At 45.6% G+C, this 24,901-nt stretch overlaps 1 protein-coding gene across 1 annotated transcript in view; it reads left to right on the top strand.

The window, feature by feature from the left end:
- Nucleotides 1–24,901, top strand: part of snd1 (staphylococcal nuclease and tudor domain containing 1) — a 293,087-nt gene that overhangs the window by 54,485 nt on the left and 213,701 nt on the right. Inside the window, exons 12-14 of the mRNA XM_056276098.1 lie at nt 11,764–11,864; nt 15,572–15,682; nt 17,416–17,488. Coding sequence (XP_056132073.1) covers nt 11,764–11,864; nt 15,572–15,682; nt 17,416–17,488 — 285 coding nt within the window. The remainder of the gene's footprint in view (nt 1–11,763; nt 11,865–15,571; nt 15,683–17,415; nt 17,489–24,901) is intronic.

Here is a 24,901-nt window from a genome sequence, read left to right as displayed (position 1 = left end):
TCTTAAGTTTGTAAGTGGAATTGTAGCCAGTATTGGCTGTGCATTTCCAGTTGAATTCCTAACGTTGCACATCATTTATATCATATTCTGAATGGACGCTTAATGCTGACAGTGTAAAATAGTCACTTTGCTCAACAGAGCTGAAGTTAGCTCATCTGAATCGTGTTTTTAGCTAACCGACAGCCCAGAAAAGCAAGCTGACACATCAGAAACACTTGAAGCCTTTTCTAAAAACATTGGTTTTTTGAACAGGTTAAAGGTGATGGGTCACAACTTCCTTGCATCTGTTTATGGTGTTTCTGTGAACTACCTCAAATGAAACCACATGGGTAAAAACCAAGCAATAGACTACAAAGGAGAGCGTAATGGTGGGGGTGCAGAAAATTTATATTTTAGCTTTTTTTTTTAACCAATGGCGATTATATTTATTTAAAAACATGCAAAAAATCTTCAGAATCTTACAATAGCAAATGTTTTTAGACACACTTATTCACATTCATTTTTGAAGGGGTAGCAAGGGGTCTTACCCTGAATCTACACAGATGGTACAGCTTAACTTGAGACTAAATGTCATTTTGTGAGGGAGTGCGTTAGAAGTCAGGTTAACAAGGTGCGACACGTCTAAAAACTAAGAGTCTCATAAAGGTATCTGCATTTCTGTGCCTATACCTGAAATCACACAACCCCCCCAACATATACTGCTTGACCTAGAGCTGTACCTCCAATGCCCTGAAACTGATGCATCTCCATCTCCCTCTGTGTTGATATATAGTAAAGCACTTGAGGTGGACGCCTCAGGGCTTAGATCTGGCTCGGTTCCCTCTTTAAAGAAGCAGTTTTGATCTCTCCCTCGTGAGTATTGATCTACTGAGCTCTACATCCTTTGGCTCATGGAGATTTACAAAGTTCTGACCCAGCAAGGTGCGGTTCATTGCTAAAAGCCAAAGACTACTGCGTCGAGCCTGGGGACACCTTTTCCCATTTATTATGGATGTACACGCTACTGCGGTGTGGGAAATGTATTGGCTGATTGTTTTTCTTCACTTTTGCATGTTTTCCACAGTAAAATTGATGAGATGTTTTTTTTTGGTTTGGAGTAGTTTATAGTCATTCCAAGAGTGTTGGGATGGGGGGACTGGGCTCAAAAAACACAATTTGAAACACACACACACACTCTGAGCAAAGAACCAGGAGAGATTCATAGCCATGTCCCACGTAGCCATCAGTCATTTTAATCATCCTCATTAATGTTTTTTTAATGACTGTAAATTCAGCCGTAAGCTGCCTGCCAATGAACAGTACGAGAATAATGACTCCGCTGTTTGTTTGTGATGTCTGGACCCGCTTTGGAGGGTAGTGGGGTGGTGGGAGGGTGAGCTCAAGAGTCTCAAAATGTGAAAAGGGGCATGACAAAGCTCATCACTGAGCCTTATATCTAACCACATAATGTGAATGTAAAATCTGTCTTGGGCTTGTTGAGCATATTGTATGTTTGTCATGTCTTTGTGTAGTAAAAACCAACAGCCTGTCTCTGGATGTTAGAGCAAATGTATTGGTGTAGGTTCCCATCCTTTTGCAGTGTGTGTCCATGGGTTTTACAGCATTTATTGCTCGATTAAATGACGGCCCACAACATACACACATACACATGAAGGTGCACGCACCTTCTCGCTCTCAGACACACACACGCACACTTACAGACATCTTTAAACTTTAGTGTTCATAAATGCTAGCTTTAATGGCGTGAAAGTCAAAGGATGGAAACACTGCACTGGAATGAAATAATAGAGTCATCATGCAAGATGAGCTGATATGTCTCTCCTCACCCTGGCTCTGCTGTTAGTTTTACATGCCGTAGGCATCCGTTGCATTCACAGCACAAGGACAAACAAAGACACTGACACTGACACACACACTCACATCAGTAAGATCTAGGTGGCTGTCTTCATGCAGTACTAGGCTTGAATATATCACTCGTCTAGGCTACAGGGTGTTTGGGTAAATAAACTGAAATGCGGTTGTGCATATTTGTTTTTGTGTGCAAGTGGGGGGGTTGTCATTGCTTTTTTTTTGTTTTTTGGATGGAATAAATGCTCACGGGGTGTGTGTTTTTACGACGTTAAAGGACTTTTTGCAGCCCCCTGCTTGGCCAGCCTGCTTTATGAGCCACTGAGAGGGTAGCACTTTGTCCGACCATTTGATCCAGCTGCTGTTTGCGTTCGCTTTTAGCCTTAAACGCGTTATTGATCACCTCTGTGTTTTCTCTTTGTGTAGGTTGAGGTTGATTACAGGACATCCACACAACCAATCCATCGCAATTTGCAACTAACGCCCACCATCAAACAAAATCGCTGTCACCGTTGATCTTAGGAGCCATTGGTGGAATACGTAAAATACTTCAGGATATTCTGCCCTCTTCTTCTTAATCTTTTGCTTTTCACTCTGCTGTTTGTGCCATGACCTGCCATTTGTCTGGCCTTGCCCTCCTCCACAGTCACTGATGAGCCAAAACATTATGAAAATCTGCCCAATATGCTGTTGGTCCTCTTGTGTGCTCCCAAAACAGCGCCGACCCGCCGAGGCATGGACTCTACAAGACCCCTGAGGGTGTCCTGTGTTATCTGGCACCAAAACATTAGCAGCAGAGCCTTCAAGTCCTGTAAGTTGCAAGGTGCAGCCGCCATAGATCAGACTTGTCAGTTCAGCACATCCAAAAGATGCTCAATCAGATTGAGATCTTGAGCATTTGGAGTCCAGGGCAACATCTCGAACACTTTCATCATGTTTCCCAAACCATTCCCGAACAATGTGTGCAGTGGTGGCAGGGCGCATTATCCTGTTGAAAGAGGACACTACCATCAGGTAATACCGTTGCCTTGAGGGGGTGCACCTGGTCTGCAAAGATGTTTAGGTAATCACAGAAAGTTGAATTGGTTCATCTGGACACAACATTTACTCATCGAAGTGACCTCTTCAGTCTCAACTGACTGCAGGTATCCACATCCTTACAAACAATACAGATGCATAATGACCAAAAACATCGATCGGTTTCTCTCAATAATTGTGTGTCCAGATAAACTGATTCAACTTTCTGTGATTTTCTTACCTGGATTATTGAGCATGCATAAAAAAAAGATGTTTAGGGAGGTGGCATATGTCATATTGACGTCCACATGAATGGCCGGACCCAGGGCAGAATGTTGCCCAGAGCATTACACTCCCTCCACCATCTTGTCGTCTTCCCACAGTGCATCCTGGTGCCGTCACTTCCCCAGGTTAAACGGTGCACACGTACATGGTCATCAACGTGGTCTAAAAGAAAACGGGACTTGTCGTACCAGGCGACATTCTTTCAGGATCAGGAACAATTTATTGTCATTTCTTTCATGTACCTGCATACACAAAAGAAATGAAATTCCGTTTCCCCCAGCCCACAGCAGTGCAACACAAAAGACAAAAACATATATCCCAAATTTCCCAAAAATGACGCGTACAAAAACAGAGAGGACAAAGAAAAAAAACGAGAAACAAAACAGTTAACAACACAGTCCACTCAGTGCAACACAGTCCAAAAATTCCACTTTCATCGCTCCAAGGTCCAATTCTGACATTCGCGTGCCCATTGTAGGCACTTTCGACAGTGGACATGGGTCACCATGGGCACTTTGACCGGTCTGCAGCTACACAGCCCCATACACGGCAGGGTGCGATGCACTGTGTGTTGTGACACAGTCTTCCTGTAACCATCATTAAGATTTTTTGTGAATTGTGCCACAGTAGACCTTCTGTTGGTTTAGACCACACAGGATAGCCTTCGTTGCCCTCGCATATCGATGAGCCTTGGGCGCCCAACACCCTGTCGCCAGTCTGTGGTTTGTCCCTCCTTGGACCATTGTCAGTAGGTGTTCACCACTGCTGACCAGGAGCACCCCACAAGCCTTGCCGTTTCAGAGGTGCTCTGACCCAGTCGTCTGGCCATAACAGTTTGGCCCTTGTCAAAGTCGCTCAGGTCTTTACTCCTGCCCATTTAATGGGACTGTGAGAACATCCGACTGCGAGAACTGATTGTTCGCTTACTATATAATCTACCCCGACCATGACATGCTAAGAATAAAACTCTTTCAGACGGTTTGTTTTTGTCATCGGTGATTGCGCCGCTTCAGTAAATACCCCTCTCTGTTTATGTATTTGAAGGTACAAGCTGCCCCCCTTTGGCTGCCTTGGCAACAAGAAAGACGCAGATAGGATGGAATGATTACAGGCCGCCAGCCAGCGGTGATGTTTTTTTTTAACGCTTGATGCTTAACCTGAGAGGCGTTAATGTTAATCCTCACACCTTAGACGCGGTGACATCGTGCTGTCTTAAGTGTGTAGATGTGTGAATGTCGCACCTGGTTTAAAACGTGTGTGTCGGAACCGTACCACCCTATTTGGGAATTGTAAGCGGTACGGAAGCGGATTTGGGGCAGCAAGCACTAATGGAAGACTCCCCATGCACTCACACACATACTCAGCCGCACATGCACACCCACGCACACCTACACATACACCTATGCACTCACACATACGCACATTCACACATACACACCCACGCAAATGTGTATTCACACATAAAGCCAAGTGGAAGCCTCTCACCTTAGCGGATAATCAAGAATTGACTCGTGGGGTTTAGACGGCAGGCGCCCTCAGTCTCGCCTGGGTCCTCCCCCGCCGAGGAGAGCGAGTGTCTTAGTTAAGAAGAGGAGAGATGGAAGAAATGGGGGGAAGAGGGGTTGGGGTTGATAGCTGGGAGTTGCATACAGGGTAATGGACTGTAGGGTCACGGTCTTATTCAAACCCGTGTACCACGAAACTCTACTGGGACCTCAATAAAGCTAATCATCAAATCATAGGGGTCAGATGACAGGACACCAAGCAGGAACCACAATCCTGCACACAACGGCGCTTCCTTTAAACATAGTCTCACTGTGAGAGCACCCTACACCACACTGTTGGGTAGGTGGTCAGCTGGGGTACTCCCCTGATTAAACCTCCTATGACGTGACTAGGCAATAACGTGCAGTCTCGGCATGCCGAGCTCCTTCGACAGAGCTTCATGTTATGACCACTGAATGAGCACTACATTAACGTTCCTCCAGCCCTCCCATTTCTCATCTCTTAAGTGGAGAGTTTGTCGCTTTTGATCTTTTATGAAGCATAGCTAATGTCCACATTTTTTTTAATATATGCTGATTTTTTCCTTTTTTTTTTTTTACTAAGCGAAGTTGGTTACTGATGGCTTTAAAAAGTGGAAGGGGAGGACTGGTATGCCACAAGTTCTGAGTTATAGGTGGCGATGAAAAATGTTCTGCATAGATGGGGAACCCCCCCCCACACACACACACACACACACACACACATACACACACACAGAATTCTAGGAGCTGGCTTCCTGGAATCCATCTCAGACTATTGAACTACTCTTTATTTTTCCTTTTGTTTCACTGTGGAGCTCATTGAGGGGTGAAAGCTTTATGAGTTCTCTTGAACACACACACACTCTCTCTCTATCTCACACATATATATATTCTCACCCCCATTGAAATGACAGTGCTTTCTTGGTGAAATAATCCCGACAAAAAGCTCGATTTGGCGAACTTTGTGAGAAGTGCTTCTTGCTTGCTGGGGTCTCAGCCTCAGCAGAAAAAAAAGTCCAATGCAAACGTTTACACATTAAGCCACTTATCAGGGAGGAACACATTTGGATTATCCCGTGTGCTCAAAGTGGCTCCTGTTACGCAGCTGCCTGCCTATAGCACTGTGAGCAAGACAGTTGTGTGTGTGTGTGTGTGTGTGTGTTTGTGTGTTTGTGTGTGCGCGCCCGCCCATGCACAGGGAGAATGCAGTGTGTATGGCGTGGCATTTGACCCCTCCTGTGTGTGTGAGAGAGAGTGAGTGAGAGAGCGACACTTGGGTTTAGGGGAAAACTTGAGTCTGCACATGTTGCAACTGCTTCAACACGCACACACACAGACCAAGTGTCACTGGGTCCCATGGATCAAACTCCAGATGGGGCTCCCCCCCAAAACACCCCGGCCTCCTCCTCCCTGCTCCACACTGTTCTGTTCTGCTCCAGCTCCAGGTTTCTCCCTCCCTGCAACGGCTTGCTTCACTTAACGATAGCCAGCTGCTGTTACAGCCTGCTAACGACACTGGAGCAATTTAAGATTCTCTCTCCCCCCGTCTCTCTCTCTCTCATTTTCTGCCATCTCGCTGGACCCTCTTGCTCTGCATCTCCTCTCCTCCGTCCTCTGCTCCTGCCGTGCCAAGTTGAAAGATTCAAGTTAGAGTTGACTTGAGTTTCAGCACTTAGGCTTTTTATTCTTTTTCTTTTTTTTCTAAATTGTGGTATGTTATGTTTGGGCAATGTAGGGTCACTCACGCCGTTCACACACAGCAGTGTCTCCCAGATTCAAGCTGCTGTGTGGCGTTTTAGAATTGTTGCTTTTGCGCACCCTTGTGGACAAAAGTGGTGGTGTTTCTCGGAAGAACGACTTCATTTCACATAAACATCGGCTCTTGCCAGGAAAAAACTACATTCATCTTATGGTAGCCTGTGCATTTGAATTTTGCAGGGAAATCAACCTGGAGACAAGGAATCATTATATAGCGATACAACACAGGGAATCATTATATAGCGATATCTAATCTTCTCGCGATGGTCTGAATTGATTAAGTATGTCATTAAGAGGCATCAGAATTAAATTGAGATGAATTAATAGTCAGTGAAATCTCCTCATGCACCTTTAAGTATTTATAGCCCCAAATAAGGTGTTTATTTTCAAAATGCTGTACTTCAAACTTTTTGCTGTCAATGTGTAAAATTTGTAATTGGTAGCATATTCCGTTGCCTACCAACACGGGGATCGCCGGATTGAATCCCAGTGTTATCTTTGGCTCGGTCAGGAGTCCCGACAGACACAATTGGCCATGTCTGCGGGTGGGGAGCCGGATGTGGGTATGTGTCCTGGTCGCTGCACTAGCGCTTCCTCTGGTAAGTCGGGGCGCCTGTTCGGGGGGGGGGGACTGGGGCGAATAGCGTGATTCTCCCATGCGCTACGTCCGCCTGGCGAAACTCCTCACTGTCAGGTGAAAAGAAGTGGCTGGCGACTCCACATGTATTGGAGGAGGCATGTGGTAGTCTGCAGCCCTTCCCAGATCGACAGAGGGGGTGGCTCGTGGCTTGGAAGAATGGGGTTATTGGCTGGATACAATTGGGGAAAAAAAGGGGAACCCCCCCCCCCCCAAAAAAAACAAACCTACTGAAGACTTCTTTCAAATGGTGATCAACTAGCGTTGAAGAACAACCCACATTTCTTCCTTTTTGTGCGAGATAGAAACTTCTTGTGGTTGCGGGCGGCCCACTGTATACTAGTGGTAATGCTGCAATACATACCATTTACAGTAAAGCTGAGTAAACACCTATGGATGTGTGTCTCACGGTAACGCTAACATAGAAACACTTATGTTTCTAAGTGTGCGTGTATGTCAGTGCACAGATTACTGCACTAAGTATTTATTTTTTTGGAATACGCAACATCCCCCCCCGACTTGCACACCTGCGAGTGCCAGCTCCCGTCCATTCTGCAGCGCCTCACATTTCCTCAGCTTGAACAAAAACATTTTGTCTCTCGCTCCTCCTGGCTATCCTCCTCCGTATCAGCCCCCCCTCCTGCTCCATCAATCTATCGGCCCTCTCCACTTGGCTCTGCCTTATCAGGAGATCAGTCAGATGGCCCGTGGAGAATGGGTTTGGAGCTCCTCTAATCTAACATCGCTTTGTCAGAGCTTTTAATCTATCATCACCTCTCTTAATGGGGGGAGCGTCGGTGTTCTGCAACGCCACAATATGTTTTTGCTTTGCCGTTTCATACACCCCATGCACACGCGTGCACACATGCACACACATTTCTCCTCCTGCCTCAGTCTCTTCTTTCATCTCCTTTTTTGTTCTTCTACTTGTTTGATTTCTTTATCTCATCCTCTTGTTTCTGCTTATCTTGGCTTTTCCCCCGACTTTGTTTGTTTGTTTGCTTTTGTTTGTTTTTTCTTCTTCTCTCCCCTCCCATATCCTTCTTTTGGCTTATTTATGCACGTCTGGATGTGCATGGCAACTCAACACATTCGTTACCGACAAAAGGAACCGTGATGCAAAATAAGTCCTATAAAGTTTTGTTTCTTGGCGTCACATGGAAGTTGTTAGGTTGTTGATAAGAGCGCGTGGATGTGAAATCATGTTTTGTGTGGTCTGCGGGGAAATGAGGGCACGCTGTGGGGCACCGCAGATTAGTCCGATATCGTGAATGAGTTATTGGCTTGAGTTAACTCACAAAATTGAATTTATGCAAAAAATAAATCACACTCGGTACCTTAAACTCAATATTGATTATAGTGCGCGAGGCTGTTATGGACAGAATACGGCCGGTGTTAAATGTGACTCTGAAATGATGTCGACTCCCATCTCGGGGCCTGGATTGACTTCAAATTTAAATGGGCTGAATCAGCAGCGCAACACTTGTGCAATGATGTGGTTAGTCAGAACGAAATGAACAAAAGAAAAACCTTGGGAAATGCACACGCTAGCCTGCATTAAGTCTTGGGCGAATTCGGGAAGGACTCCTGGCGAGGAGCGTTCTGGTGAACCCTGAATATTTTATTTAACACAACAAACCCGGCACTCTGTTCGACATGTTATCCTTTAGGGCAAGTATACAGTCCATCAGGCGTTCTCTCCAGGGGCTGCGAACAACAGTCCTGACTGACTGCAGCCTTATCGGTCTTTGGTGCATTTGTCTGCAGTCTTATTTCCAGCCCCGGCATTCTCTCTCTCCCTGTTTATCGAAACACAAATGTTACAAACAGAGGTTAATAAGGCACAGATGTGCTTTGGCTCACCAGCTGCACCACTCCTGAGTCTCTGCACCTCATCCGTTGCTCAATCCCTGCTACATTTTCCATGGGCATCTCAATTTTGATATGTAACTACAGTTACACACACTTTTTTTCAGGGTAAAGCATATTTTGGGGCATAGCCTCGTTTTGGGGTCAGGATTTAAGGTTCTCTACTTATATACCTGTTTATATTTAAAGATGTGTACATTGTACGTATACTGGTATGCTCTGTCATGTTCATCTAAATAAGGCATGTATATTGGTAACCTGCTAACATCTATTTCAGCATCTCTGATATATTCTCTGCACCACTGCACCTTATCACCTCTTATTTCACCTGTACATAGTCAATCCTTGTGTATATATCTGAAGATTGTTGTGTTGTAGTGTTGTCACATAGAATGGTCTATTCTGTTGCCTACCAACACAGGGATCACTGCTTCGAATCCCCGTGTTACCTCTGGCTTGGTCGGGCATCCCCACAGACACAATTGACTGTGTCTGCGGGTGGGAAGCCGGGTGTAGCTATGCGTCCTCGTTGCTGCACAAGCGCCTCCTCTGGTCGGTCTGGGTGCCAGTTCGGGGTGAAAAGAAGCGACTGGTGACGCCACATGTATCGGAGGAGGCATGTGGTAGTCTGCAGCCCTCCCCAGATCGACAGAGGGGGTGGGGACAGCAACCGGGACGGCTTGGAAGAGTGGGGCAATTGGCCGAATACAATTGGGGAGAAAAAGGGAGAAAAGAAAATACACTGCGAGAGCCACAAAACTGGAGTCAAATTCCAAATAGTGTAACCCTACATGGCCAATAAACCTGATTGTGATTCTGATGAGATAGGTGATGGTGAATGTAAAAATTACTATAGGATTATGCTGATCTCCATTATGGATTTCCAAAACCATGATCCACTCAAGGCCAGTGTGTGACACATACAACACACAGCAAAGTGGCACTCGATCCATGTTAGGGGAAATAAAAAATAAGTGTTCTCTCAAAACTAAATCGGATGGCTTCCCATTTCCCCCCTTCTCTTCTGGGAACAAATCCAGATCATCCAATGAAGCCTCACACCGCCATCCATCCAGCCGTCCACCCATCCAACTGTCCTTGGACAGGACTCTTCATTTCCTGTCGTACCCTCAGATTAATTATGGGTCCGTTTACCACCCCGGGCATCGACTCTCTCCTGTCTCCGTTGTGTTGTGAAGGATACCCCGTCTGATTCCGGCCAGCCCCTCTAATCCTCGTGATGGTCTCTCTGCTGCCTCGGCCCCTGTTTCCCTCGTGTCGGGAGGCAGATTTCAGAGTGCATTTCCCATCATGCCTGCCTGCCGACTCGTGTTTCTTTATCAGCTAACTGGTGTAGGCTGTCATTGCGGCCTCCCTGCTGCTGACTGTGAACCTGTCGGCCCGCGTCGGGCCCCACATAGGAGGAGTCCCACAATCCCATACACGTGGGTGAATACACAAGGTGTTAAGAGACAAAAATCACATCTTCAGGATGGGATGTGCGGGATTGTGTCTTTAACACTAGAACGACCAAGGCAGTCATTTTGACCATTTTGGATTTTCAAAGTTTAATGACTTTGTGGGGGGATAAAAAGATACAGACCTGCCATTCCCTGAATGCTCCTAAAATTGCATATATTTGCATCAAAACGAGATTTAGATCAATTGCACAAAAGAATAAGTTATGATAAGATCTACCTAAAACGACCATGGGCAGTCAAAATGACGGCTGGTTTTTAAACTCTATATTCTGTCAAGATAAATACCCAACTGCGATATTAATGCGTTACATATGTTAGTATGTCTGTTAGGAAACGACTGACACCAGGTTTAACAATTTAACAACTATAATACTCCTGGAGAAAACCCACGCAGACACGGAGAGAACATGCAAACTCCACACACAGGATGACCCGGGATGACCCCCAAGGTCGGACAACCCCGGGGTTCGAGCCCAGAACCTTCTTGCTGTAAGGCGACCGCGCTAACCGCTGCGCCCTCGTGCCGCCCGTAGAGATCCAGTGAAATGGAAAAATATATATTTTTATTCTCATTACCTCTTTTATCTGCTCTTGATTTGCACCCATTTTAACACTGTTCTAGAAATTCACGAAAATATTTTAATTTTTATGTATGTAAAATATTTTCATTTTTGTGTGTATAAGAATGTTTTTCTCTCCCTGACAAATACAAAAAGCTCCAGTGAATTGGGTTTGAGATTGAGCGACGATATAGTACCGCCTAACTGAGGTAGCCGATAGCATGTCAGTGTCCATGTTCTTCTAAACATGAGCGGGGGTTACTGGATGTCAGTCATATCACTCTCCCTCCCCTCACAAAACCCTGTCTGGCCGTTCTGTTTCGTTTGTGTATCTGTGGAATTGTGTAGGCTTGTGGTGCTCTAAATACCGCTTCTTGCTACCTTTTTAAAGGGACGTGTTGGGAGCACACGTTATAGGGACAGGAACACCATCACTGTTCCGTGGGTGTGTGTGTGCGTGTGCGTGTGTGTGCGCGTGCGTGTGTGCGTGCGTGCGCGTTATTTCACATAGCACTGGTTAATATTCTTCTAGGCAGATCGAGTGCCGCGTGATGTGATTCATCTTGACTGGGGATGACCTTGAGAACTAGGACACCCAGCAACACACACACACCCAGCAACACACACGCACATGTACAAACAACCATTGATGCCGACCGACTTGAAAAGTAAAACTTCCAGCTGTCAGCTTGCTCAAATATACCCGAGTACCCGGCGCCAGTCTCTGTTCACTGGGTGCGAATGATTTTGACCTTTACTTTTCCCCCCGTGTGCTCCTCCAGGTCAACGTAACAGTGGACTACATCAGAGCAGCCACAGGCGCAGGAGAGGGCACCCCCGCCTTCTCAGAACGCACCTGTGCTACGGTCACAATCGGTGGCATGTAAGTATCTGGCATCAGTATGTCGTACATTTTAACACAATATGTTGTTCGTTTGTTCACTCTCCCTAGAAGTTTGTTCATCTTTTCTATTTTTTTTTTTTAACCTGTTTTCCTTCCCCAATTGTACTTGGCCAATTACCCCACTCGCCTCCTCCGATACACTTGGAGTCGTCAGCCGCTTCTTTTCAACTGACAGTGAGGCATTTCGCCAGGGGGATGTAGCAGTCCCCCCTTCCCCCTGACCGACCAGAGGAGGCGCTAGTGCAGCGACCAGGACACATACACACATCTGGCTTCCCACCAGCCGACACGGCCAATTGTGTCTGCAGGGACGGCCGGCCAAGCCGGAGGTAACACTGGGATTCGAACTGGTGATCCCCGTGTTGGTCTGCAACAGAATAAACCGCCACGCTACCCGCACGCCCAGTATGTCGTACATTTTACCGCGATACGTTGTCCGTTTATTCACCCCCTCCGGAAGTTTGTTCATCCTTTCTATTTTTTTCCAATGAATATTATTACATCAATGTTGGACAAGCTTGTCAGATAACAAGTTAGCGTGATAAAAATGGCATGTGTATTTATACACGTATGCACACACAAACACATGCACGCACACACACACACATGGTGCCGTCTTGGTGTGACATAATTTCACCCAATATACAAAGGAATTTGTCTTGCAGCAGCTCTTTTTCAAAAGCCATGTCTTAGTACTTGGAGCTGGCGTTCAGCCATTGTGTGTTAGATGGCTCGTAAAATCGTTTGTTGCCGCTTAGACTCAAATCTCGTCCAAGATCACAAAGTAACCTCAAAATGTTTTGTAATTTGAAAGTAGTGAACAGGTGCAGCTTTGTAAAATCAATTATTTTCCAGCTTCAAACAAACGGGTTTTTTTTTCTTCTATTCGGGCCACTGTGTTATACAGTACTAAAGAAATGCATTCATTAAAACTTTATTTTATTCAAAACTTTAAATTATGCATTTGTAAAACTTTAAAGGTTCAAACGTCATCAAAAACTTTCCATGCTGTTTAAAAAAAACAAAAAATGTGCAAACAACTTTAAAACCCTCTCTTCTTTTTCTCTCTCGTTTACCGTCTGCCGCTTCCTCGCCTCTTTTTCACATCACTTGTTAGTTTCAGACACGATGGACAGAGGGCGGGACCTGGCCTCAGGGCAAGCCAATTACCATCCAGCACCAAACGATCCTATCAACTGCGGGTTCCCGTTGGCAGGGCCCCCCTTGGGTGCCGGGGCAGGGGGTTGGAAGTAGGTGGAGGTTGCCAAGTTTTTCTCCCTCCCTTTGGCAAGACAGACCCTGTTCGCACAAGAAATGTGCACCGTGGGAGAAGTAAAAGGTTTCTAAAACAGGGCCGGGTCAGATATGATTGGAAGAAAGTGGTAAAGGGGAAGTGGCCTGGAGCGAGACGGGGGAGAAATACGGGTCCTGTTTGCGCCGGCTCATTTCCCTTTTGAGACGTCAAAACCTCTGGGTCGTGTGTCGGTATGCGCCCTCACAGGCGGTTGCGGCGAAGTCTCACTTGCCGATTATCAACGAGTGGATGTAACGGAGTCGGCATGGGTTTAAATGTGGATTCAGGCAAAAATGCTGAAACCTATTTGCGATGCGAGTAATCATCAAAACATCCTGTTTAAAATGTAGCCAATTAATCACATGAGACAGTTTAGACCCCTAATGATCATGTTTAATAGGCCAAGCTAAACAGATTTCACCGCCAGACTCACATTTATGTGTAGTACTGCTGCATCTTTGAAGATGTGGACATCATCATAGGCAAATTGCCGGCAGCATTTTAAAATGCTCAATTTGTCTCAATTGAGGCAATATCAAAAAGACAAAAGATTAAACAACATTTAAATGCGGGGATGAGGAGGTGGTGTGACTTGAATGTCTCTGCTGTGCTCTCCGGCCCTCTGGTTTTTTTTCTCCTACCTCGCCACTATTCCCCAATTAAAATGTGGGTGGTAGCATAGCAGTCTATTCCGTTGCCAACCAACACGGGGATTGCTGTTTCGAATCCCCGCATTACCTCCGGCTTGGTCAGGCGTCCCTACAGACACAATTGGCCATGTCTGCGGGTGAGAAGCCGGATGTGGGTTTGTGTCCTGGTCGCTGCACTAGTGCCTCCTCTGGTCGGTCGGGGCGCCTGTTCGGGGGGGCTGGGGGCTGTGGGAGAATAGTGTGATCCTCCCACGCACTATGCCCAGTGTTACCAGATTTGAATAGCCCAGTCAGAGCCCTGAATCTGCACAAAAATATACTGCTGTTTAGTAGAAGGTTTCTCTGTCCGTCCGGTGTATGTAAATAATTACATTTATCAGAGCTATTTTTACCCGCCCAATCAAATAAAAAGTAGCCCAATCTGGCAACACTGACTACACCCCCCTGGCGAAACTCCTCACTGTCAGGTGAAAAGAAGTGGCTGGCGACTCCACATGTATCGGAGGAGGCATGTGATAGTCTGCAGCCCTCCCTCGGCTTGACCGAGGGGACGGAGCAGCAACCGGGACGGCTCAGAAGAGTGGGGTAATTGGCCAAGTACAATTGGGGAGAAGAAGGGATGCTGATTAATGCATTTCACTGAGAACAACAGGGCTGAACAAAGTTGTCTCGATTTTCTGCACCTGTAAGAGTTGGACGGTCGACAGTGTCTGCAGTCTCAGGCTGCATTTCTTCTTCTTTACTGCTGTGTTCTTTGCTCATTATGGTGAAGTAAGAATTGAGAGAGAGAGGACGTGGTGTAGAGCACTGGTTCTCACTCAGGTCCTCAGATAACAACAGTACTTACTGCTGGTTTTCTGTCCTGCCAGTTTGTTAATTAAGGTCACCTGTCGTGTCGGGTCTAAAACCTCCCCGATTAGACGGCCGGAATACCGGACACAACGGGTGAATATAATTAACTAGCCAGCAGAATTCAGAACCAGCAGTACATTGGGGTTCCAAAGTGCCAACTGGTTTTAAAAACCCACTTGGTGTAAGCCCAAGGGACGACACGTCGTTCGAAGAGGTGCAGTCAGGCCTGTGTGTCATCTTGACACTCCTTCCTTTCGTTTGTCGCTTCTCCTCTACTATTGTAATTTCTGTCTTGCCAGCTCTCTCTCTCTCTCTCTCTCTTCTGTCTCTCTCTCTCTCCTTCTCCTTGCCTACCCCCTCTCTCTCTCTCTTCTGTCTCTCTCTCTCTCCTTCTCCTTGCCTACCCCTGCGGTCATTTAAGAGGTGCATGGATACCCAAGGGTTGGCTGCTGCGAGTAAAACAGGCCAAATACCTCTTCCCTCTTTTCCCTCAGTCAGCATCCCTGTGAAGAACTGGTTAGCTAAGTGTGTCGTGTACACATTGCAGCGACCTTGGTCCTTTGGTGAAGCAACCTTGGGTATTTGTAAAGGCCCTTTTCTCCTCTTTTCCTTTCATTTGTCTCTTTCTCGCCATCTCCCCAATACTCGGGGGCTCAGCCTCGAGTCTTTCTCTCTCTTCCAGGTTCAGGACAGGAATTTTTTTTTTTGAAAGAGTAAGTATATCTCATTGCATCTCCTTTCTCCCTCCATTTCTCCACACCTCTTTTTCTCTATTTATCCATCTCTTGCTCACTCTCTTTCTCTCTCTTGCTCTTTCTCGCTCTCCCTCTCTCGTTTTCTCTTTCTCTCTCGCGTTCCCTCTCACTCTCTCTCTCTCGCTCTCTCTCTAGTAACATTGCGGAGGCTCTGGTCAGTAAAGGCCTGGCCACAGTCATCAGATACAGGCAAGATGACGACCAGCGGTCTTCCCACTACGATGAGCTGCTAGCTGCAGAAGCACGGTAAGGGACACACACACACTGACAGTAATGCGCTCTCTGGCTTTCGAATACACAATCACATTATCCAGCTCTGTCTCTTTCTCCCTCTTTCTTATAAACACACACAAAAACAACACCCGTTACAATTTGCCAACTTGGCCATAACCTTGAAAAATACTGCTCTTATGGTATGGGAATAGAATTGAATGTGACCTTAATCTCCCTTTCAAATGAAGCTGAATGTTTGTACACTTGTTTTTGTGGACATGAAGAACTGCTACCCCTATAGACTGAGAAACCCAAAGAAAGGTCTGCGGTGTGTATTTTGGGGTGTTCGTGGTAGGGAAAGGAGTTGGCTCGACATCGAACATGAAACGGGTCACAGAACCCTCTCGTTGTCACTTTATTTCATTTGTTGATTTATTCCAGTGGCCCTCTCGGCCCCGACACCATAAGTCACAGCCTATCACACTCCCTGCCTCATTTTCCTCAGGAGATATGGATGCATATGCACACATTATATAGTATATATATGTATGTGTGTACATACACACTGTTGGTCTCACGTATTCGTACATTTCCACTAGGCTTCCTTTTTGTGTGCATGCCTGAATACACAGACAAATATACTGTACACACACCCAAACACTAGGCGCTAAATCAAAGCCTGTCTTTACACAAGTCCTATGAATACAATTATATGGAGGTGTGGTGGAAAGATTTAGAATGTGCTTCATTACTCTGCCAGAGATTAAGATCTGCTGGCTATAGCTGGAGTAGACCCTGCTATGGCCTGGCTATATAGGGCCACTTCTCTCCTCACCTCCTCTGCAGCCCCCCATTTTGCTTTGTACCTCTCCCGCTTTTGTGTTCAGTCTTTTCTCCTTTTGTCGTCACATCACTCCCTGTTTCCTCATACTAAGTTCTGTGCATCTTTGTTCCTGTCTCTCTCTCTCTCTCTCTCTCTCTCCTCTCTATCTCTCTCTCTCTCTCTCTCTCTCGTCTCTCTCTCTCTCTCTCTCTCTCTCTCTCTCTCTCTCTCTCTCTCTCTCTCTCTCTTCTCATCTCTCTCTCTCTCTTCTCTCTCACTCTCTCTCTCTCTTCTCTCTCTCTCTCTCTCTCTCTCTCTCTCTCTCTCTCTCTCTCTCTCTCTTCTCTCTCTCTCTCTCGTCCATCTGCTCTGTCTGTCTCGCAGTTAGTGGTCCCCGGTAGTCTCCCAGTAGAGCTGTTGAGAAGTGTCAGCCTATAGGCAGCCTTATTTTTAGCTTACTGCACCAGGCTAATGACTGACACACATGCACAGGCTCCATTCTAGTGACCCCACGATGACATGATGCCACCAGCACCAACTATAGTCATCTTCATCTCATCTAGCCCTCGAGGTGTTTTTCCAGTGACCATCAACCATCACTTGCCCTGGTTATCATATTGCCAACCCCACAGCCAGCTCTGAGGAAAACTTATCCACCCCCCATGTGTCTCATTCTTTCACGTCCATTTCCACTTTTCAGATTACCCCCTGTGAAAAATGGCCCCCTCCAGCGCTTCTAGTTGAGCCAAAATGACAGTTAAGGAACTGGTATGAAGCCATTTACCCATTTTGTTGCAGAACGGGCCCCTCTTTTTATCCAGGGCGATTACATCCAGAGCTCCCATCTCTCCAGTTGCCCGCTAGCCTTATAGTTTGTCATTGTGTTATGTTGATGCCTGAGTTGTATTTTTGACCTGTGTGTGCTCTAATTGATTGATTGTAGGGCCATCAAGAACGGGAAAGGGCTGCACAGCAAGAAAGAAGTTCCCATCCACAGGGTGGCTGATATCTCAGGGTAAGCGTCTGGTTTGTGTGTGTGTGTGTGTCTGTGTGTGTGCACATCACACAGAAATGAGCAATATGTCACATGGAGAAATATGCAGGCATGCGATTGCACGATCCAGGATCAGCATCATCTCCCTCTCGCGCACGGCCCGCACTAATTAACTGTGAACTCATTTGCATCCACCCCCCGCCACTCAATGCCTGCATCCAGAGCCCACTTCGCTGAAACGCCACCAACTTGTTCCATCGCGGGCAGTTATTCTCCACGGATGATCTGCAATCCTCATCTCTACCCCCCCCCCCCCCCCCAACATGCCCCATCCACAGCCACACATCTCTATACCCTTCCCGCCACCCCCGTATTAAAGCAACGAAGCAGCCTCTAAAAATAATCACCGCCATTTAATAAAACCATCAGTGCTGCTCAGACCTAACTTGTTTACGTATGCCCAGGGGCTCGGCGGAAGTATCGTCGGGCTAATGAAGCTTGATTGTGAATTCTAACCAAATAAAAATTAGCTTTAACACTGGATCCCCGTAAAGTGTTGTGGTTAGAAGTAACAGCTGACGGGTACAATATCATCTCCCAGTTCCTATTTCGTTTCTATTCTGTCCTTCTCCCTGCACCCAACATTTTGCGTGCGTTGAGAGATTCGCATTTTCTTTCCAGGGTTTTTTACTTTTTTTGGGTGCAAAATTCCACTTTTAAAATATCCAGAGTTCCCCTCAAATATAATTTCCCCCCCGTTTTTTCTCCTCCCCTACCTCTTGACACTATTTTTGCAAATCGCCTACCTGTTTAGGCAGCAACTCCACACACACACACACACACACACACACTCTGCATGACACACAGCACACATGGTGTCCCATTGTGCTTTGGCTCTGCGGTCTTGATTTCAGCCCACCCTGTCAGGGGTCCAGAGCAGCACAAACTGTGATCAAATGAAATGTCTTCCTGTAGCGCCGATAGTGACACTTAAACTGTCTTCATAATTCACTACTGTAGCAGTTGCTCGCTAATTTTAACTTTACGGTTTAGTCATTTTTTTCCTCCCTTGGTGCCACGGTATCGAGGGCCAAATTTGTGTCTGCAGTTCTCTTCAAACCTGTTGCGTTTACAGTCTGGACAAAATGATTTTCCGTAAAATAGGTTTTCCTTATTGAGCAACATCAAATTAACACAGGTAAAAATAGTTGTTTCTTTTTTTAGGAAAATTATAACATAAAACAGTTGAACCCCATGCACAGGCATCAGTTTGTTTTGAAAAGTGCCGAGGACAACGACGAGTTCGACGTGTTCACACCTTTTTTCAGTGGGCCATATACTGCCGACAGATGTAAACGGCATTAGGGCTGCACGATATTAGGAAAACATGCGATATGCGATAACGTTGCTGAATATTGCGATGACGATATGACTCGCGATAAATAAACAAATATTGAAGTATACAGTTTTCATGTCTTTCTGCTTTAAGTTTGCTGCCAACACAGACCCTGGACAATGAACAGCCTATGCACATTGAATAAAAAAAATGAAATGTAGTATTTCCATTCCAGCAACATGGTTTTATTGAAAAAAAAATGCACCTGGCTACAGGCGCTAGATAGACAATGGACAAACATCACCAACTTGGTTGCATGGCAATACAGTTTCTTCATCACTTTAACAGAACATCTAGGCCTATTTAAATATAGCAGCTATTAGGAGTTTATATTGTAAATGATTACGTAACAGTCTCCATTTAAAACTGATGTCCTACCAGTTTTACAGCGGGAGTAACTAATGTTAGAATTTTATGTTTTACATTTGGATGGATGGACATTATATTTTGTTGTTACTAAGACACGTGACACTACCGCCTTTTTTCCAAAAGGGGGCACCAGAGTCAACACAAACTGCATGGCACGTGCATATACCATTTATCGCAGCTCAAGCAGTCTTTGTTGATATCGCGATGAAGGTACATTTTCGATGTATTGTGCAGCCCTAAACGGCATCCCTTTAAGAATCACCTTTAAAAGCTACTTGCGCTTTTGATGTGTTGCGATGCTATAACGTTAACCTGCTTACATGGATGACATAATACATATTGGTAAGGTAGACTCATTTGCGTCTTTTATTATAGTGTTTTGAAAGCCAATGTCATGTAAAATAATAAAAAGTTTATGGAAGCCACACAAACCAACATGTCTTAAGTTATGTAGGTCAAGCACACCACCTGTATGTGTTTTCCCAAATACTGAGACCATGTTAGACCTATGGATATCGCTACTCCAAGCCATATTGCAGCACGTTAGAAACACGTAATGTTGACATCTGTGCCGACATCAACAAGGTTGTCACTGGTAGAACTGACACCATTGTCAGCCCCCAAACATGCTGACGTTAGACACTGATAGCCAAGTGCAATACAGTCCCTAGAATAGATGAAGGATATCCCAGAGACGAATGCAAGCATAGGAAATAGTAAAGGTTCAGGCTACCAAAATGACCTGTGTAGTTACTTATCCTATCCCTGCTAAATACCAATATGAAATCGGCTGGCCTTGGTATAGGCATCGGTCTTTGACTGTACTCAAAATAGCCCAGTATTTATCTAATCGTTGCCTGTAATACACAACCAGTTTAGATAACATTAGCTATCTAGCACCAGGTACTTTCTGTTGCCAGCTGCTGCCTGTAATACCCTCGTTTAGCTAGGATAGCTAGCTACCATTAAAATAGCCCCAACAATTGGCAAATGCACCATCCATCCATTATCTGAACCGCTTATCCTGCTCTCAGAGTCGCGGGGATGCTGGAGCCTATTCCAGCAGTCATTGGCGGCAGGCGGCGAGACACCCTGAACGGGCCGCCTGGCCATCAAAGGGCCCACACACACACACACACATTCATACCTAGGGACAATTTTAGTACGGCCAATTCACCTGACCTACATGTCTTTGGACTGTGGGAGGAAACCGAAGCCCCCGGAGGAAACCCACGCAGACATGGGGAGAACATGCAAACTCCACACAGAGGACGACCTGGGATGACCCATGAAGGTTGGACTACCCCGGGGCTCGAACCCAGGACCTTCTTGCTGTGGGGCGACCGCGCTAACCACTGTGCCACTGTGCCGCAGGCGCCACCGTGCCACTGGCAAATGCATATCAAAGCTTATTAATAAACCAGTCTTGCCTTCGTATGGACCACTAAAAATTCTCTATTTGGTACAGTGTTCTTTGGTGTCTATAGTCATTTTTATAGCAAGTTGCTTGATTACTTTCCAAAAGCAATGTACCTGTGTCTGCTTTTCCTTGATCCATGTGGGCAAAGAATTCACCACATTAATGAAGAGCGAGGCGAAATCCCCCCGTGACGTTTCCATTGAACTTCAATTTGAAATTTTATTCTATTAACAGGTCTGACATGCTGCATAAGGCCACTCATAAACTCTGTCCCTTCCTTTTTAGTTGGATTGCGACAGGTGTCGTGCCAAAAAGTGATCGTCTGCCAAAAAACTGATTGCTGTCCGTGGGAGCACACACAACCTATTAATGCTGTATCAGTTTATATATGTAAATATTCAGTTTTTATATTCATTTAAATATTAAGTAACAGGGTCTTTAAAATTTAGATCAAGTTATTTTGAAGCAGGAAGACGGAATACCTGTGTGAATGAGAGGGAGGACAGTGGAATGGTGAGGATGCAAGGAGTAGAGGTGACGAAGGTGTGTGAGTGTAAGTACTTGGGGTCGACTGTCCAAAGTAGCAGGGAGTGTGGAATAGAGGTGAAGAAGAGAGTGCAGGCAGGGTGGAGCGGGTGGAGATGAGTGTCAGGAGTGATTTGTGACAGAAGGGTACCAGCAAGAGTTAAAGGGAAGGTTTACAAGATGGTTGTGAGACCAGCTATGTTACAAACCCCAATTCCAATGAAGTTGGGACGTTGTGTAAAACGTGAATAAAAACAGAATACAATGATTTGCAAATCCTTTTCGACCTATATTCAATTGAATACACTAAAAAGACAAGATATTTAATGTTCAAACTGATAAACTTTATTGTTTTTTGCGAACATTCACTCATTTCGAATTTGATGCCTGCAACACGTTCCAAAGAAGCTGGGACAGGGGCAACAAAAGACTGGGAAAGTTGAGGAATGCTCAAAAAACATCTGTTTGGAACATGTTAATTGGAAACAGGTGAGTGTCATGATTGGGTATAAAAGAAGCATTCCCGAAAGGCTCAGTCATTCACAAGCAAGGATGGTCAAGGTTCACCACTTTGTGAACAACTGCGTGAGCAAATAGTCCCAACAGTTTAAGAACAACATTTCTCAACGTACTATTGCAAGGAATTTAGGGATTTCATCATCTACAGTCCATAATATCATCAAAAGATTCAGAGAATCCGGAGAAATCTCTGCACGTAAGCAGCAAGGCCGAAAACCAACATTGAATGCCCGTGACCTTCGATCCCTCAGGCGGCACTGCATTAAAATCCAACATCATTCTGTAAAGGATATTACCACGTGGTCTCAGGAACACTTGGGAGAACCATCGTCAGTTAACACAGTTTGTCGCTACATCTACAAGTGCAAGTTAAAACTCTGCCATGCAAAGTGAAAGCCATATATTAACAACACGCGTTTCTGGGCCCGAGCTCATCTGAGATGGACTGACACGAAGTGGAAAAGTGCTTTGGTCTGACGAGTCCACATTTCAAATTGTTTTTGGAAATCATGGACGTCGTGTCCTCCGGGCTAAAGAGGAAAAGGACCATCCAGATTGTTATCAGCGCAAAGTTCAAAAGCCAGCATCTGTGATGGTATGGGAGTGTGTTAGTGCCCATGGCATCATGGGTAGCTTGCACATCTGTGAAGGCACCATTAATGCTGAAAGGTACATACAGGTTTTGAAGTAACATATGCTGCCATCCAAGTGACGTCTTTTTCAGGGACGTCCCTGCTTATTTCAGCAAGACAATGCCAAGCCACATCCTGCATGTGTTAACAGCGTGGCTTCGTAGTAAAAGAGTACGGGTACTAGACTGGCCTGCCTGCATTCCAGACCTGTCTCCCGTTGAAAATGTGTGGCGCATTATGAACCACAAAATACGACAACGGGGACCCCGGACTGTTGAGCAACTGAAGTCGTACATCAAGCAAAAATGGGAAAGAATTCCACCTACAAAGCTTCAACAATTAGTGTCCTCAGTTCCCAAACACTTATTGAGTGTTGTTAAAAGGAAGGGTGATGGAACACAGTGGTAAACATGCCCCTGTCCCAGCTTTTTTGGAACGTGTTGCAGGCATCAAATTCAAAATGAGTGAATATTTGCAAAAAATCAATAAAGTTTATCAGTTTGAACATTAAATATCTTGTCTTTGTAGTGTATTCAATTGAATATAGGTCGAAAAGGATTTGCAAATCATTGTATTCTGTTTTTATTTACGTTTTACACAACGTCCCAACTTCATTGGAATTGTGGTTTGTATGTAGTTGGGAGACAGTGGCACTGATGAAAAGACAGGAGGTGGCGCTGGAGTTGGCAGAGTTGAAGATGCCAAGGTTTTCATTGGGAGTGATGAAGAAGGACAGGATTAGGAACGATTATATTAGAGGGACCGCTCAAGTTGGACAGTTTGAAGACAAAGCAAGAGAGGCAAGATTGAGATGGTTTGGACATGTGTGGAGGAGAGATGCTGGGTATATTGGGAGAAGGATGCTGAATGTGGAGCTGCCAGGAAAGAGGAAAAGAGGAAGACCAAAGAGGAGGTTTATGGATGTGGTGAGAGAGGACATGCAGGTGGCTGGTGTGACAGCGGAAGATGCAGAGGACAGGAAGAAATGGAAACCGATGATCCGCTGTGGCAACCCTTAAAGGGAGCAGCCAAAAGTAGTAGCAGTAGTAGTATTTTGAGGCAGAAACAACCCTTCAGTCACAAAGCAGGAACTGCAATCCCTTTTTGGCAAGGGCAAAGGTGCATATTATAGATTGTATTGCCCCTTTAAAGGTATTTCAACTGGTAAAAAGGACTGGGTGAGCTATAATCTTTAAAATCTAACCCTCATGAATGAAATCAAGTCATTTTGAAGCAGAAACAACCTTTCAGTCACAAGATGGGAGCTGCAGTCACTTTTTGGCAAGTGGAAACCGCGGGCGGCAATCAGTTTTTGATGGGCAATGTTATGTCCCTGGGGGTGTGTTCTTGTCTACATGAAAGCTATGTTGTTGCGTCATAATTATGAGTGCACAGGAGCAACACAAGTGTTTCGATTTAGATTTACCAATCAGTAAACATATTGGGTGTCTCTTAATGACATGAGATGTACCAGTGAATTTCTATTAATTAAGTTCAACTAATTAAAGGCTTTCAAAAAGTGGTGGGGACGAAATGGGCCACGATCAAAATTCCCCAGTTTAAATGATGCCTATAACCTTATACCTTAGTTGAAAAGTCATTTATAGAGATTTTCATTAACTCGGTGCCTCTGAAGCACTGTGAAATGGCTCATTTTCGTGAGGGAGCGACAGTAAGCCGTTGAAAGAGAAACACAGAAAAATAATGTATGTCAACCTTTTTCTTCCCTGTTCCCAAAACAAATTGCAACAAATGACATAAGATGCTCTACATGTCACCATATTGTGTACCCTAAAGCTGTCATTGCTCTGATTTTTGATGTAGTTAATCATGCTCCGTTATGGGGTGACAGGCATGGGCGCAAGTCAGGAATAAGGAACACTTTGTCAGCAAAATATAATTTCTCCCCAGCCCACAGCAGTGCAACACAAAGACAAAAACACGTCTAAAAACTACAAGAACTACAAAAAAAATTAAAGAAGAATGAATGCCAGGATGACTGTCGGAACTGCCGGTCTGCATGCTAGCAGTTAGCTTAACTTGCCCCACGTCCTGTTAGACTGCCCTCGGTGTTTCCCCTCCGTGCGCAGGTCCAGGGAGGGCCGCGGTCCCAGGGCCCACTGGGCGCAGCAGACCAGGCTCCCCCAGCCGATTCAACGCCAGTTCTCCCAGCCAGACACCTTCGACACACCTCCCCGCACTCCACACGACGATACCAAAAACACAGTCAACGCTAGGCGAGACCGCCGCCAGACCGTCCTCGGTGTTATCGGAACTGCCGGTCTGCGTGGGCTAGCAGTTAGCTTAGCCTGCCCCGCTTCCGCGTCCTGTCAGACTGACCTCGGTATTTCCTCTTCGGGCACAGCTCCGTGCAGGGCCGTGGTCCCTGGGCCCACAGAATGCAGCAGACCAAGCTCTCCTAGCCATCAAATAAAAACACAAACTTAGACGCAGACGTGGGCAAAGACTGCATGGACGGTACTGGGTGAGGTTGCCACAAACGTAAGTTCGCACCGCCATCTTCCCACAACGGTATTTTTTTATTTGTTTTTTTATCGGGATCCCCATTAGCTG

Source organism: Lampris incognitus, chromosome 3 (genome assembly GCF_029633865.1).
Source record: "Lampris incognitus isolate fLamInc1 chromosome 3, fLamInc1.hap2, whole genome shotgun sequence".
Lineage (NCBI taxonomy): Eukaryota > Metazoa > Chordata > Actinopteri > Lampriformes > Lampridae > Lampris > Lampris incognitus.
Note: the sequence above shows the minus strand (reverse complement) of the source record. Positions and strands in the feature narration are given on the sequence as shown.